Genomic DNA, 13,937 nt, shown 5'->3' with positions numbered 1-13,937 from the left:
TGTCCACCTTTCCTGCTTAGCGTTAAAGGAAAGAGCAAAATCAGTGCAATAGTTTTATACATAAAACTTTATCAGACGGTCTGGCGTTGGGGTTGAGTAGCTGCGGTGCAAGAGGAACTTTACCCGGCTAATAACGGGTGTATTTTGAATTACGGTGTATCCCTGTAACTGCCTTCTCAGCTGCCTGGGCAGAGGAGCTGCAATTCCGATGCTGAATTAATCCTGTTTGGGAACTAATTAGCGCAGTGGATGGAGGTTCCCGAAGYGCAAACTGTAAAGATTTTATTTGGAAGGATGAGCGCCCGGCCGGCTCCCTGATAAACTTCGTCTTTTTGTGCAGGCCTGGGAGCGCTGTTGCCRAGTGTCATTTCCAATTTTTGCAAACCATTGGCAGATGGAAGCAAAGTCCTGGCTTCCGCAGAGAAAGAAATCCCATTGCGAAGCAACAGCAGTCCGTGCGGCTGACGTTTGTCTGACCGCTGCGGCAGCCCGGCTGCTCTCCGATTATTTTAGGCATCACGCGGCAAAGCGAGCCTTAAGGAGATATTAAAGGGGCGTTTTAATGATGGGGAGGAAAGGCTGCGTGTGCGCTTTGTAACCGAAATGGTTAGACAAGCAGCTAATGTAGTCGCGTTGTTCTAATGGCAACGCCTGACCTAGATTTCATGGGTTATCGCAGATGAAAGCTAATAGCATGATTCTTCGCAGAAAGAGATACTGGGTTAAAAACAAAAGCAAACACAGAATTTCTGCAAGATTTAAAACCAAATATTTTATTTTTTTTAGACTGGCTAAAATTGTAAAACCCTGCTTTGCAATCAGTAAAAAGACTGGATGCWTCCTTCCCCCCACCTCCCCAACACGGTGCCCTGCAGGAATGTAGCTTCACGCCCCTGTTCTCTGCCAACCAAATTCCAAAACGGCTCTTTCTTACGTAACTCGGTTTAGATTTCTGAACTATGTAAGCAGCAGGGAAAGGAAGGGCCCCGTTCCAAAATGTTTATAACAACAGGATCAACTATATTATTTATGAGATCTTTAAAACATGATAATAGAGCTGTCGTTCAGCCATGCCTTTAGAAGCAAATGTGGCAGGTCTACTTTTTAAGAGCGGTTTAAGTACTAAGCTAGAAATCTGGAAACGTAAGCAGCGTATAAATGTTGGCCCTAAAAGTATAATCAGAAGATAACTAAAAAGATGGTGATGTGTTGCCACTACGAGATACAGAATGAAAGTAGAAGGGACAAGAAGTGGATTTTAATCAGTGTAACTTAAGTAATTTAAATGAAGTACTTACTGGAGACAGGTCACTGAGTCCTTAAATTAAGATACATGGACTTCATCATGATCTTCCCTGTGCTCCTTCCATAGTGTCTGGGAAGCCTAGTGCTGAATTGCTTATATTTCTATTTTTAAAATCTAAGCGGAAAAGGTGGAAGCAAGCCTTTCAAGCCCTTTCTAGGTACCCTAAAGACCAAAACAGGTACTGTTTTTTTGTTCCTTTTTAGCATTCTAAAAGCCAAGAATGATATTTCCTAAACATGCTTGAAAAAAGAAAAAAGAACAATTGAAAATAACAGCTTTGCTTGATCTACACAGTTTAAAATATTCATTTTGAACGGAGAAGCTCTGACAAAAACATTGCTGTTAATAGTTGCGCCCCAAATATTCCCAACCTTTGGTTATTATTTGCTCCCCTCTACATTGATACATTAAAACCAAAGAAACCTTCTGTCCTAATTTTACAACCCCTACCGCTTTCCAGGACAGCCTTGGTGGTAACAGCAAGACCGCCATGGTGGCAACAGTAAGCCCAGCAGCAGACAACTACGATGAGACCCTTTCGACCCTGAGGTACGCAGATCGGGCCAAGAACATTGTCAATCATGCTGTGGTGAACGAAGACCCTAATGCGCGCATTATCCGGGAACTCCGAGAGGAAGTGGAGAAGCTCCGGGAACAGCTCACGAAAGCGGAGGTACAACTCTCAGCCTTGGCTGGCTGGTAGATCCTGTAAAGCCCAGTGCCACGGCTTCCTTCCCTGGCTCTCAAACTAATGCCACAAGGAATTACTAGATAGTATTTATCACAGGTCTCCCTTAGTATCATTTCTTTCTCTTAGTATCATTTTTCTTTAGGTCAGTGTTGAAACATGGGAGRTAACATGAAATAGCAGCTTCCGTCTGAACACGCTCTTGAGCAATCGTGTTTTTGTTGTGAGATACAGATCGGAGGAAAGTGGACATGTAGGCAGGCGCAGGGATGGAGTCTTAAGTCCATGCTGTTTACAGGTGGAGCTTTGTATTTTAAGAATTCAGGGTGGCCACATCCTGCAAGATGCGAATTCACTTAATAAGGCTTGCTTGCTTACGAGCTTTAACTCTTTGTTCTAAATTGAATCTTTTGCAGATGTTAGACAATATTACGAGTATTTGCATAGCTCCCTCGATGAAATTATGAAGGGAGCACGATCTAAAAGTTAGGCCAAGGCCAAGAACTTGAGTGTATCTGAGTTCTCTCCTCAAGCAGGGGTTATATAATCTGGCCGTTCAGCAATTCAGAAAAATTGTGTCTACGGTATTTGTCTCATGAGCTTTGCAGGGAATGCTGGCTGTGATATTAGAAATGACTAGTGAAACTTGGACTCTTCTCCTCTGAGCTACCTAATACGCTAAACATCCAATAAGGGAACATCAGTTTATTTAAGATACCTCAAATTAAATATCTAAAAACTCCTCTAGAATGTGTACCACCGACTTGAAGTGCCTTGAGAGATGCAAGTACTCCCTGTGTGTTTCATTCGTGGGCATTAATGCCAAAATAATGACAGCTCTTCAAAGCCATGAAATGCTGTTTCCTAAATATGAAGTAATACATACTTCCTTTCCCAAGTATTAAAATCCCACCCTTGTTGTCATCGAGTGGCATTGACAACAAACATGGAAAAAGGTTTAATTTGTTATTAAAAGGCTACGCAGTGAAGGTCAAAAGCCACATTCGTTCTCTTGTTCTCCTTTCAGTTCATTACACTTGTAGCTTATCTAATTGTTCTTACAGAAATGTGCATAAATATTTTTTTTGAATGAACAAAAACATTGACCTCGTCATGACAATCAGTTACATTTTCAATTCATGTTGCCTTTTACCCTGTATTTAAGTATTTGAGATATTCAATCAGAAAAAGACTACATAGGACACATCGGCTGACAGTGCCTAGGCTGCTATGTCTTGAGGCCAAGGAAGCTCCTATCTTAAAACAGGCTTTTCCACCCCGGCAGTTGCTCCCTTTCATGAACAAACTGCCCTGCAAGGAGGCCGTTCTGCTTGCTTTGGCTTCCTGTGAAGAGTTTTTGGGTTTGTGGTAGGAGAACTATGTGGTGGCAAGTGATACTCACCCTGTTTAATGGGCGTTGCATAAAGACTTACCAGCCAAAACCATTTTCATCGTGTTAGCAGAAATGAAGCAAATGTAAGCAAACCCGTAGGCTTCCTGTCTGAGGTTGTACAGGAGGAATAGTGCCAATACTGAGATTGGAAGAAGTGAATATATATATATATTTTATCAAAACATTGATGTTCTTTTGGTTTCTGGAGTGTCTYATGGCTGGTGGTGTATCTTCTTGTTCCCAAGTTAGTGTCTGTAAAAGGCATTTATAGAGGGGGAGAACTGGAGCACCACAGATGTCTTGATGTTTCCCATAGAAAAGAAATAATCATACATGCCGAACCAGGCTATACCCAAAAGAGCAAATAAAAAGAGCTTGGTGGCATGTCCACGTAAGCGCCTGGGAGGTTAACTGCCATGTTGAGGGAAAGAGAGCTGAGACAAGGGTGACTGGCCAGATCAGCAGCACCTGAGAAACAAATGGTTTTAGATGAGAGTCTTTGGGAATTGCATTGGTAGAGAAACGATGTTAGTTTGTGTCTGAATGTCTTTGTGCCAATCCGCCAGGATCATCTAATTGGTTTGCATTAAAGTGTACAAATTCTGCTTTAGCATCTGTGCTTGAAACCAATTAAACTAACTTTTTAATGAATTCAGCATTTATGTGCAATATGTATTTAAAACACCTTTACTTACTGCTCAAGTATGCCTTGGAAAATGAGTAGCGTGTGTTTCTTTTTTTCCCATCTGTGTGATGGTGATGTGAAAAAGAACAAAATACAGCAAGGTTTATTTTATTTGCTTTTACTTTTGCAGGCTATGAAATCACCAGAACTAAAAGAACGTTTAGAGGAATCGGAAAAGTTGATTCAGGAAATGACTGTGACCTGGGAAGAGAAATTAAGAAAAACTGAGGAGATAGCACAGGTTTGCACTTTTTTTTTTTTTTTTGGACATTTATGGAAAACAGGTTTCTCTCCTTTGTTTGTCAGTTCGTGGAGGTTGTCAGATTAGTTCCCCACATTTATGGGTAAGTAGGTCAAGCTTACTGCCCCTCTGAAAAGCTTCACTTAATTCCTGCGAAAGCTGGATGCCTCCCAGATTACTGCTCCAGTGACAATAATGAACTGTCACCCTATGTAAATTGAGAGGTTGTTTAAAAAAAAAAAAAAATCTGTGGATGAGAGGATTAGAGGGATTTTATATACTTCAGATAGTAAAATTGTTGTTTGGGATGAAAAGCGGAGTGTTGAGAACATTAAATGCAAGGTTATGTACTGACTGCCTTAATAGTGAAAGCAAAGGGCATGCAGAATATTAAAAAACAGAGATGTTCAGAATCCCTGGGTGTTTTAATACCTCTTCCACTGATATTTAGGGCCTCAATCCATAACTGATGATGATGGTTACATTGAAAAATTGTGCAGGTCACCATGAATATTGCATGACACTTCCAATTCTTGCCACAGAAATGCCGATGTATATATTTGCAGCAGGCAGCTTTTGAGGGGAGAACTATTGAAAGGCGATGAATAGCGTATAATAAATAATAAGAGAATGGAGCATCTGGTATAAAGCCCTCTTGTAGGTGACGTGTTCAGAACAGGGCGGGTTGACTTTAAAGATCCAATGGTAAGAAATGCTGCTTTTTAACTAACAGTGCAGATTCATGGATTTTTTTCTTCCCTGTGTGTAAGTGTGAAATATAATGATAATAAATTCTACTCTCATCCTCCACGCTGGTTTCTAGGCGTAGAAACCCTGAGTGTGCGAAGAGGTTGAAGAACCAGAGTAATGGGATCAACACTATAGAATACGTGTGCCTCGAGGTTTGCGTAAAGCTGCTTGCTTTCAGCTTGCTTGCTTTTTTTTTTTCTTGCCTGCCTCTAAATTCTCGGCCTGTCACGATGTTACRGAGCTGGGATTTTTCACAAGCCCTACAGCTCTAGAAAAAGTGGATGTTTTCAGAGGAGGGATAAGGACTAGTGTTTGTGCGGTATTAGGCTGTTTCAGGACCTCTTGAAAGCCAGCGGAAAGAATCCTTTTGACGTCTTCATTAGACTCGCGTGGGCCCAAGGTTAAAGGCGTTTATGTTATTATTATGGCCTGCCAAGTGATTTTATTTTTGGCCGGCATCCACCAACATCTGTCTGCCCCTTGTTAGATGGGGAGGCGGGTAGGATGGAGAGACCATTATAAATCTTTAAGAATGCTTCCTCGTAAAGGATGATGCACGCTGAAGATGCGGTTTGTAGAGATGGGGAAGCAATACGGGATCAAAGCGTTATAGAGGAACTACGTAAACAGGCATTTTCAGCAGGTATTTGACATACTTAGGTTTTTTGAATGCCTAAGTTAATTAGCATTGGGTCTTGAGCAAAAGTTAACAATAACTTGCTCACTTTCTTTAAGGGAAAGATTTATGCTGTGAGATTTAGACCATGGGCCAAGTCCTCCTTTGGGCAACAYGTTCTTTACTTCTGTCTATAGATAATAAAGAATGATTTGCACGGCAGAGCCTGGCACTGGTAATCGGGAGATTTTTGACRTCCCATTGCAATTTTTCTGTTCTTTGTTTTTTGCACATACACACACCCCACCACGGCCAYGACTTTTCCTTACCAAGGACCTCTGTTGGTTTCATAAGAATGGGAGAAATAGGGTAGAGAAAATCAAGAGGGAGCTGTGTTTGCTATTCTTTGCAGTCTTCGTTTTGACCAGACCTGATGCAACACCGACGCTGAGCAGAGTGTTTTACACAATAGTCTAATACGCTGTTTTTAAATAAAGAGCAAACTGGCGGGTAAGGTTGAGAACCTTAATAAATATTCCAGCAGTATTCCTACGTAATCTACATGAAATATTTTTAAGATCTCAACTTCACAGCTAAAGCTGCTGCAGGTCTCGAATACTTTTTACACATTTATTTTTACCGTCCCCTCTTTTTGCTTCCGCCTCATAAATCTGAGCAGCTTCTCATGTTTTTCTTCTTATTTTGTCTGCTCATGTGGATAGCAAGTCTCATCTCGCTTCCAGTTTCCATACGATCCTGTGAACAATTCTCGAGCACGGAGTGAAAACGCTGGTGAAATGTTTTCGCTTTGCAGTGGACACAGAAACATTTCTGTCGTGACGTTTTTATGAAAGAATCCCTTTCTGTTTTGTAAGCCAGAAATGTTTAATGTTCTCCTTTCACTGCTCTAGTCTTCACCCAAACGCTTCCCTTTGAACGACGTACATTTTTGCACAGTAATGCTTTGTTGCTGAATTCTAAGAAGTCTATTGATAAGAACAAAACACCACCCAAAATGTTACTATTCTTGTTTGGCAGGAAGTGTTATTTGCATTATTTAAATAGCAGGTTTGGGKTTTTTTTTGTTGTTTTGGTTTCTGTGGGATAAAAGATAGACGTGGAGCTCGACTTGGCAGAGATTTAACTTGTTGCCTTTTAATTAGAGAGGGAAAATAAAGGGCTCTAGAGCTGGCTTTGCGGCAGTGCTTTGCCGTTCCGGTGAGGTCACGGAGAAGCGCCTACAGTGCTGCAGTGTGATGCTCTCAGCTGTTTTCAGCTTTCACTAGGAAGATGCAACTGTCTGAGACCGTAGCACACAGCACTGTTTTGACTCCGGAGGTAAAAGGACCAGAGAAATTGCAGAAAACCTGGTGTAATGTTTAAGCTGGACGTCAATAAGGCTTTTGTGTCAAACCTTTTGCAGAAGAAATAACGACATTTTTCAAAGTAGCTGCCCATCATGTTGTCTTGGGTGTTTTTGGCAGGTAGGAATGCATTTCCTAGGGTATACGTCAATCAGACTAATTTTTTGATGGCTGTTTTTTTGCAGGAGCGGCAGAAACAGCTGGAAAGCCTTGGCATTTCCCTTCAGTCTTCTGGAATAAAAGTTGGGGATAATAAGTGCTTCCTGGTTAATTTGAATGCAGATCCAGCTCTCAATGAACTTCTGGTGTACTATTTAAAGGTAAAAATAGATATATGTATTCTCTTAACAAGGTGGGCCCCTAATGCCATTGGCATAGATGTCCTTAGTGATTGTTATAAAAACGCCTATCGGAAACGTTCTCTATTAGTAGGTGGCTCATGAAAAATAATATGAATACAGCCTTTTTACTTCAGATTTTTAATCCTCTGTAGCCGAGGATGGTTTGGAGTGTGGATTGATTTATTTTGTGGGTTTTTTGGGGGAAGGGGTGTGTTTTTATAGGGGTATTCTCCTTTATAAACTGTCTTCTATTCTTTATGGCAGTTTTCACAAGGTTTTATTCAGAAAAGTGGTTTGTATAGATATTGGGCATCTCAGTAATCGGCGTACTTCCCCACGTGTCGTCAACGTTCAAACTAGTGACTTCAGCTTATAAAACACATTTTTATTTATTCCTTTTAGTACAGTAGAGTCAATATGACTCTCCAGGTGCAAAAATCAAATTCTTCTCTCTGCCTCATCACTTTTGCTGATGTTTGGTCTCTTTTACTAATGTTAAACATAAGAAAAGACATGTAACATGACTTTCAGACTCCGCACTGAAACAACTCGACAATTTGTTCRTGTTTCACAAACTATGTAGAGTTGATCTAGAGTCAGAAGGAGAAATGAGAAACAACCATTTTTAAGTCACGTTTCAAAATACGAGTTCTAAAACATGAACAGTGTAAAAGCTTTGGCAGTTTGAGCTTCACCCTCTTCTCTTTGAAGTGGTGTGTAGTAACTCTCAAAACAGCCACACGATTAGCATCTGGGCTGAAAGATGGTTTTGTTTCAGTCTCTCCTAAGAAATATGTGATCGTCTTTATATCGGTCGTTTTATCATTGCTGTTCTTACTGAAATCAAGGGAAAGAACTTTTTCACTGCTGTTTCTACTAAATACATTAAAAAAAGACAAAAGAGCTGAGCTGAGGTTTTGGGAGAAGAATTGAAGCCGTTCCGGACGGCTTGCACGTAGGTGTCCAGAGCGTGACTCAAGCTGCTAAATCGGCCTCAACAGTGACAGCCATTGAAGCAGAGCTGACTTCTGTGGTGTTCAATGTGAACACAGGACAAGAATACTGGGAAGACAAAGCCTGTTCGGAAAATAGGCCTTGGCCCATCTGTACCAATGTAAAAGTCTCAGGTGGACATAGTGGGATCGGGGATACTTTCCGTTTTTAGGCGCAACCCCTTTGCATGGGCTTGTGTACTTCAGTTAGGTTTTTGTTGTGGTTTTGAATAAAACAAGTTCTTTTTGGCGGTTGGGATTTTTGGTGTAGAAATCCCTGTGTTCTGAAATTCTTTTGGTAAAATGGCTTACACTTGTTTTGCCTAAATTCCTGAGATTCTCGGAGCTCAGATTATTTTACCCACATGCTCTGTTATGAACCTGTCTTAATTCCTCCTTGAACTCCTTTATGCTTTTGGCTTCCACAACATCCTGAGACACTGGATTCCATAATTTAGTGATAAAAACCTCTTCATCTTTGGTTTTAACTGTTGACCTTTAACTTTCCTGAGGGCTCCCTACTTGTTTCTGTAAGAAATAGTAAGGATTTGCTTGCGCTATTTCCTTGTCCTTTTTCCCCTCTAAAGGAAGTATTAAATAGCTTTCAAACTTTATAATTAGATGTCAAGATATATCCAGAAGGAGAATGGATGAGTTGGAATTAATGAACTCTTGCAATCCATTGCTAACGTCTGAACTAACGTTCCACAGGAGCACACGTTAATAGGATCGGACAACTCTCAAGATATCCAGCTATGTGGAATGGGAATTCTTCCTGAACATTGCATTATAGACATCACTCCAGAAGGACAGGTGATGTTAACACCTCAGAAAAATACTAGGTAATGGAACAAAATAGAGCTTTAGTTGTGTAAGAACTGTAGATTTATCTAGTATTTTATGGTCAGTGGTGCAAAAAGGTAACTAAAACTTATGCTTTTTCCTTTAGTCTGAAGTAAGAAAATTCTATTTCTTGTATTCTGCTTTTAGGTTTTGTTTGAATTGTCATCTACCCTCCCGTAAACTCGTATCTTTGGTTCAAAATAGATTTCTGTCGGTGGTGGAGTTTGTAGTCTAAGTTTTCAGAGAGAGGCTGAATAACCTACGGTGCTTGAAAATCGGATGTTATATTCAGACTGATCGCAAAATGGCGTGCACCTTCAGCATCCCCAGTAACCTACTGTTAGATCCACCAAATTCAGGAATTTCATGTTTACCCTGGTTCATAGCTGACCCTGCTTTGAGCAGGAGACTGGAATAGATAACTTCCTGAGATCCCTTTTAATATGAATTTTCCTATGATCCTATTTTCAGGCTTAGTCTGACTTTGAAATAAATGCAAAGTTTCTGATGGGTCTAATTAGTTTGTTGTCTTTAAGCTATGTAAATACCCGAGTTCTCTGACGTCTTATTCAAATGTATTTTGTGTCTGTATTTCAAGGCGGTGTGAAAGGGTTGATTTCCAGTGCCTTCTCTTTTTTGCAGACTCTCCATTTTTAAGCAATAGCTATACTCCCCAGACATAGCTGTGATACTATCTATCCAAAAGTAGCAAATTCCATAAAACTTAAGCAATTGAAAGAAGTTGAGGAGTTTATGAAACAGCACTGAGTGAAGTTTCTGGGGATGTTTTGCCTGTTTGTAATCCATGAACTTGTTCCCTTATCTTAACTAGCTACAATAAAGAAAGCAGTACTGGGGGAAAAAAAAAAAGCCTTATAAAGGTGCATTTGCTTTGGATTTTCTTCTTTTTAAAGGACATTTGTAAACGGTTCTGCTGTTACGGGTCCTGTCCAGCTACATCATGGAGACAGAATACTATGGGGAAACAACCACTTCTTCAGGTATGAAAGATATCAAAGAAATTGTAAATTTGAGCCAATTTTGTTTTACCTTATAGTATAAGGAAGGATGTCAGCAGAGCCTTCAAGGTGCGGGAGGAGATGATCTCTTTTTGATAGGGATTATAAAGGGAATGCTGATTTTTGGATGTTCTTGAATGATAGATGTCGTAGCGACTGTGCGTAGCTTTAATTTCAGAGCAATAGGTTGACGCAGCTTCTTGCATTTGCAAAGGATGAGGATCTGGCTCTTGTTATCCTTACTATTATCATTAGATCTCTCTAGTGAGGTGATAACTTTAATTTGGTCCAGTAACTAACGATGTTGTGCAATTTGGCACCAACTTAACACTCTCTCTCCCATTGTGAAAATGTTACACTTAAGCTTTTATTTAAATAAGTTGCCTTTCGGGTTTTGCATCTGAAGTGTTCGATTTTTGACCTATGTTAAACAGTCTGGTCTTGCAAGATCGCTCTGTTCCCTGGAGTTCCAGCTCCAGGCATATTTGAGTACTTTCTCTATCAGATAGGATTTCTGGCAGAAGCTTTCTGTGAAAGACTGTCATGCTTCGTACCCTCTGCGCTTGGCCTTAAATACCTTAAATATCAGTGGATTCAAGTGATAATCTAAAATGTAATTGTTTTCCTTTATGCTTGAAAGAAGCATCCTCTTAAAAAGCAGGATGTAATTTCATTATTGGCTCAAAATTACTCAGTTGTGGGTGGACTGAAAAAAAATAACAGTGATCTAAACTATATTGTTAATATTATTAGTTACTCTGTATTGCTGGAGTGTAATGTAGATGAGTTAGTCTTGAACTGTCTTTTTTGTTCCAAGGAAAATTAGACTCGCCAAAGATAAACAGCTTTTGAAAGACAAAAACTTTCTGTTTTGGACAACCCGCTTAATTTCAATAACCTTTTCAAGCAACCCTTTGTTTCAGAGTTGGACAATTGATAGTTCTTTTAAAACATCTACTTTTAAAGGCTGAATTTGCCAAAGAAGAAAAAGAAGGCAGAACATGAAGACGAAGAGCGAGACAACTCTATGAAGTGCAGTAACAGTGTCGAGCAGCTGGACATAGATGGAGACAATTCCAGCGAGGTGTCTAGTGAGATTAACTTCAGCTATGAATACGCCCAGATGGAGGTCACTATGAAGGCGCTTGGTGGTAATGGTAAGAAGCAACAGAATTATTGGAAATAGGTACAGAATTCTCTTCACCAGAGAAATGCTTTTCCCTCATAACTTCCTATAATGGAGAAATTTTCTTGTGAATGACTCAGCTTAGCCGTTTTTGCWCTTGAGAGGAAAAACACAGCTGCAGAATGTTATGTTTGGCAGTTCTTGAGAAAAAAGCCCAAACTGGAATATTGCTGGTGCTGCAGCTTAGAATCAAGGTGTTTTCACTTCACTGGGTATTTTTCTTGCATTATGTCTGGCTCAGGCATTAGCTGTAGTGATCTCTGTTTCTGAAACCCTGTTCTTCAGTTTTTATGGTCTTACATAGCTGCTCCAGAATGTCATTATTTTGGAAAACAGGAGGAAGGTTTTTTTCAACTTGGTCTTTCTCTTTCCAAATTCTCTTAAATCATTCATCCAAGTCTGTTCTGTTGATATTTATTTTATTACATAGTTCAGCAATAATGTGAGGTTTTTATATGCATAAAAACAAAAATGCAAATTCTCCTTCTTTTTTTTTTTTATTATAATAACTGTGCTTACTGTTTCGGGTGTTCTTCACCCATAGAAATCAAAGGCTACTGCAGCCCCTAAAGTGAATATCTGCAGCTATCGTTTGGGGAGGGGAGCTACCAAGCACAGTAATTTGTGCCTTGCCCAAGAGCATGCAGAATATCTGTAGCAGGACCTGGGGAAGATCTCACTTCTGAGTCTCAGTCTCTGCCCCATATTCACTACTTCACTGTTTCCGTTTAATTTTATGCTTACTAGGCATTTGAACCCAGAAGTACTAGCTTCTTTCTTTTCAACATCTGCTTAGATCCAATGCAGTCTATCTTGCAAAGCCTGGAGCAGCAACATGAAGAGGAGAAGAGATCTGCGCTTGAACGACAGAGGCTGATGTATGAACATGAACTGGAGCAACTGCGAAGGCGACTGTCACCAGAGAAACAGCATTTCCGCAGCATGGACAGGTTCTCCTTCCATTCTCCCAGCGCTCAGCAGCGCTTGCGGCAGTGGGCAGAAGAGAGGTGAGTAATTAAATGTGCGTCCCTGATAGTCAGATTTGAAGTTCTTTAGTGCCGGTGAATTTTGTAGCTTTCCCACTCCTCTGCCTACTTTCTGAGAAGAATCCTGCAGCAGAATGGGAAGGACAGAGCGAAAATACGAACATAAGAATAATCAGACCACTGATGTTAGAAAAGACGGGGACAGCAGAGTGTCTGTTTCGCAGTTAAGGAGAAACTCGGTCCTCACCAGCATTAAATTTGACTAACGATTAGGTGATTGCTGGAAGTTTTGGGACTTCTGTGTGATCTGTCTTTTCTTCTGCCTATTCCTGACTCAGCTGCTGGAAGGCTGTTTTGCCTCTGTACTCGCACACATCTGTCTGACCTGGGCAGGTTCCAGCAGCCAGAGGAGTGCAGAATGAAAAGGGACTAAGAGGAAGGTAGAAAAAAATTTGGATCCAGAGCACTGGAAAGATTGCTGGGCCTGTTTTACAACCACCGAGGGGCCACGGTGCTCTTTGCCTCTTCCTAGACAACTTCCCTGAGACTGTTTACTTCTTGCCCTTGAATGGTCTTTGCCAGTATTGCTGTCAAAAAGAGCAGCAGCAAGAGGAAGATGAAACTTTCCCTCAAGCAATGAGTTTGGGAGAGACCCTGTAATGAGAAAATACTTTCTATTTCAGAAGTTTCTTCTTTAGCTGTTTAATTTAGATTTGTATTTGAAGCAGTCTAACAAGGCGTTAGGTGTCTGTCTGGAATATTTTGTGGTACTAGATTCCTGCTTTGCAGTTGGCGCTCTCATACGCTCGTCAGGGTGGCCAGCGAGCAAATCTAAATAAACCTTTCTCTGTAAGATGGAACATCCACATCTGTGGTGGGAAAACTCTGGAACAGGCCACACAAGTGCTCGCTGTTAAGCAGATGCATGGAGAAGTCTCCAAAGCCAGCAGTATGCTGATGTTCATACTATTAAATTCATACGGATAATCATTTTTTTATTATTTTGCAACAGAAATGCAATTTAATTGCCCTGATCTTTGTGTTCAAAAGCAGCTAACTTGAATGTTAACAAACTCCTCCTCTGCCAAGTGATCATTTGCACTGCACTCTCAATTTCAATTCCTAAATGCCATGATTTTTCCTGTCCCCCTCAAAATCCCCTTCTTTTAGAGAGGAAATGTTGACCCACAGCCTGAGGAAGCTGCGAGAGCAGATAGTTAAAGCCAATTTGTATGTGAGAGAAGCCAATTTCATCGGAGAGGAATTAGACAAAAGGACAGAGTATAAAGTCACACTCCAGATCCCAGCTTCAAGCCTTAATGCTAACAGTAAGGTAAGATAGCCCTGGTGGAACTAAATCTTTGTTCAGAAACGTTGCCTCAGAGTTCATATTTGTCTTATTGTGACTCTAATGGTCCAGATAATTTGCCAAGGTATTTGTGTGCATTAAACATGGCTCTGTTAGTGCATGCTACATTTTTTTCCTATTTTGTTGCTATAAAAGTGTGATAGTATGCTAGCTTATTG

At 40.5% G+C, this 13,937-nt stretch overlaps 1 protein-coding gene across 1 annotated transcript in view; it reads left to right on the top strand.

Moving 5' to 3' along the window:
- The window catches only part of KIF13B (kinesin family member 13B), a gene marked incomplete at its 5' end in the record, with an annotated part of 103,281 nt that overhangs the window by 45,020 nt on the left and 44,324 nt on the right, over positions 1–13,937 (top strand). The window contains 8 exons of the mRNA XM_026067017.1: positions 1,767–1,979; positions 4,203–4,313; positions 7,229–7,363; positions 9,088–9,218; positions 10,134–10,220; positions 11,205–11,395; positions 12,221–12,431; positions 13,581–13,743. Coding sequence (XP_025922802.1) covers positions 1,767–1,979; positions 4,203–4,313; positions 7,229–7,363; positions 9,088–9,218; positions 10,134–10,220; positions 11,205–11,395; positions 12,221–12,431; positions 13,581–13,743 — 1,242 coding nt within the window. The remainder of the gene's footprint in view (positions 1–1,766; positions 1,980–4,202; positions 4,314–7,228; positions 7,364–9,087; positions 9,219–10,133; positions 10,221–11,204; positions 11,396–12,220; positions 12,432–13,580; positions 13,744–13,937) is intronic.

Source organism: Apteryx rowi, unplaced genomic scaffold (assembly GCF_003343035.1).
Source record: "Apteryx rowi isolate R43461 unplaced genomic scaffold, aptRow1 scaffold_251, whole genome shotgun sequence".
NCBI lineage: Eukaryota > Metazoa > Chordata > Aves > Apterygiformes > Apterygidae > Apteryx > Apteryx rowi.
Note: the sequence above shows the minus strand (reverse complement) of the source record. Positions and strands in the feature narration are given on the sequence as shown.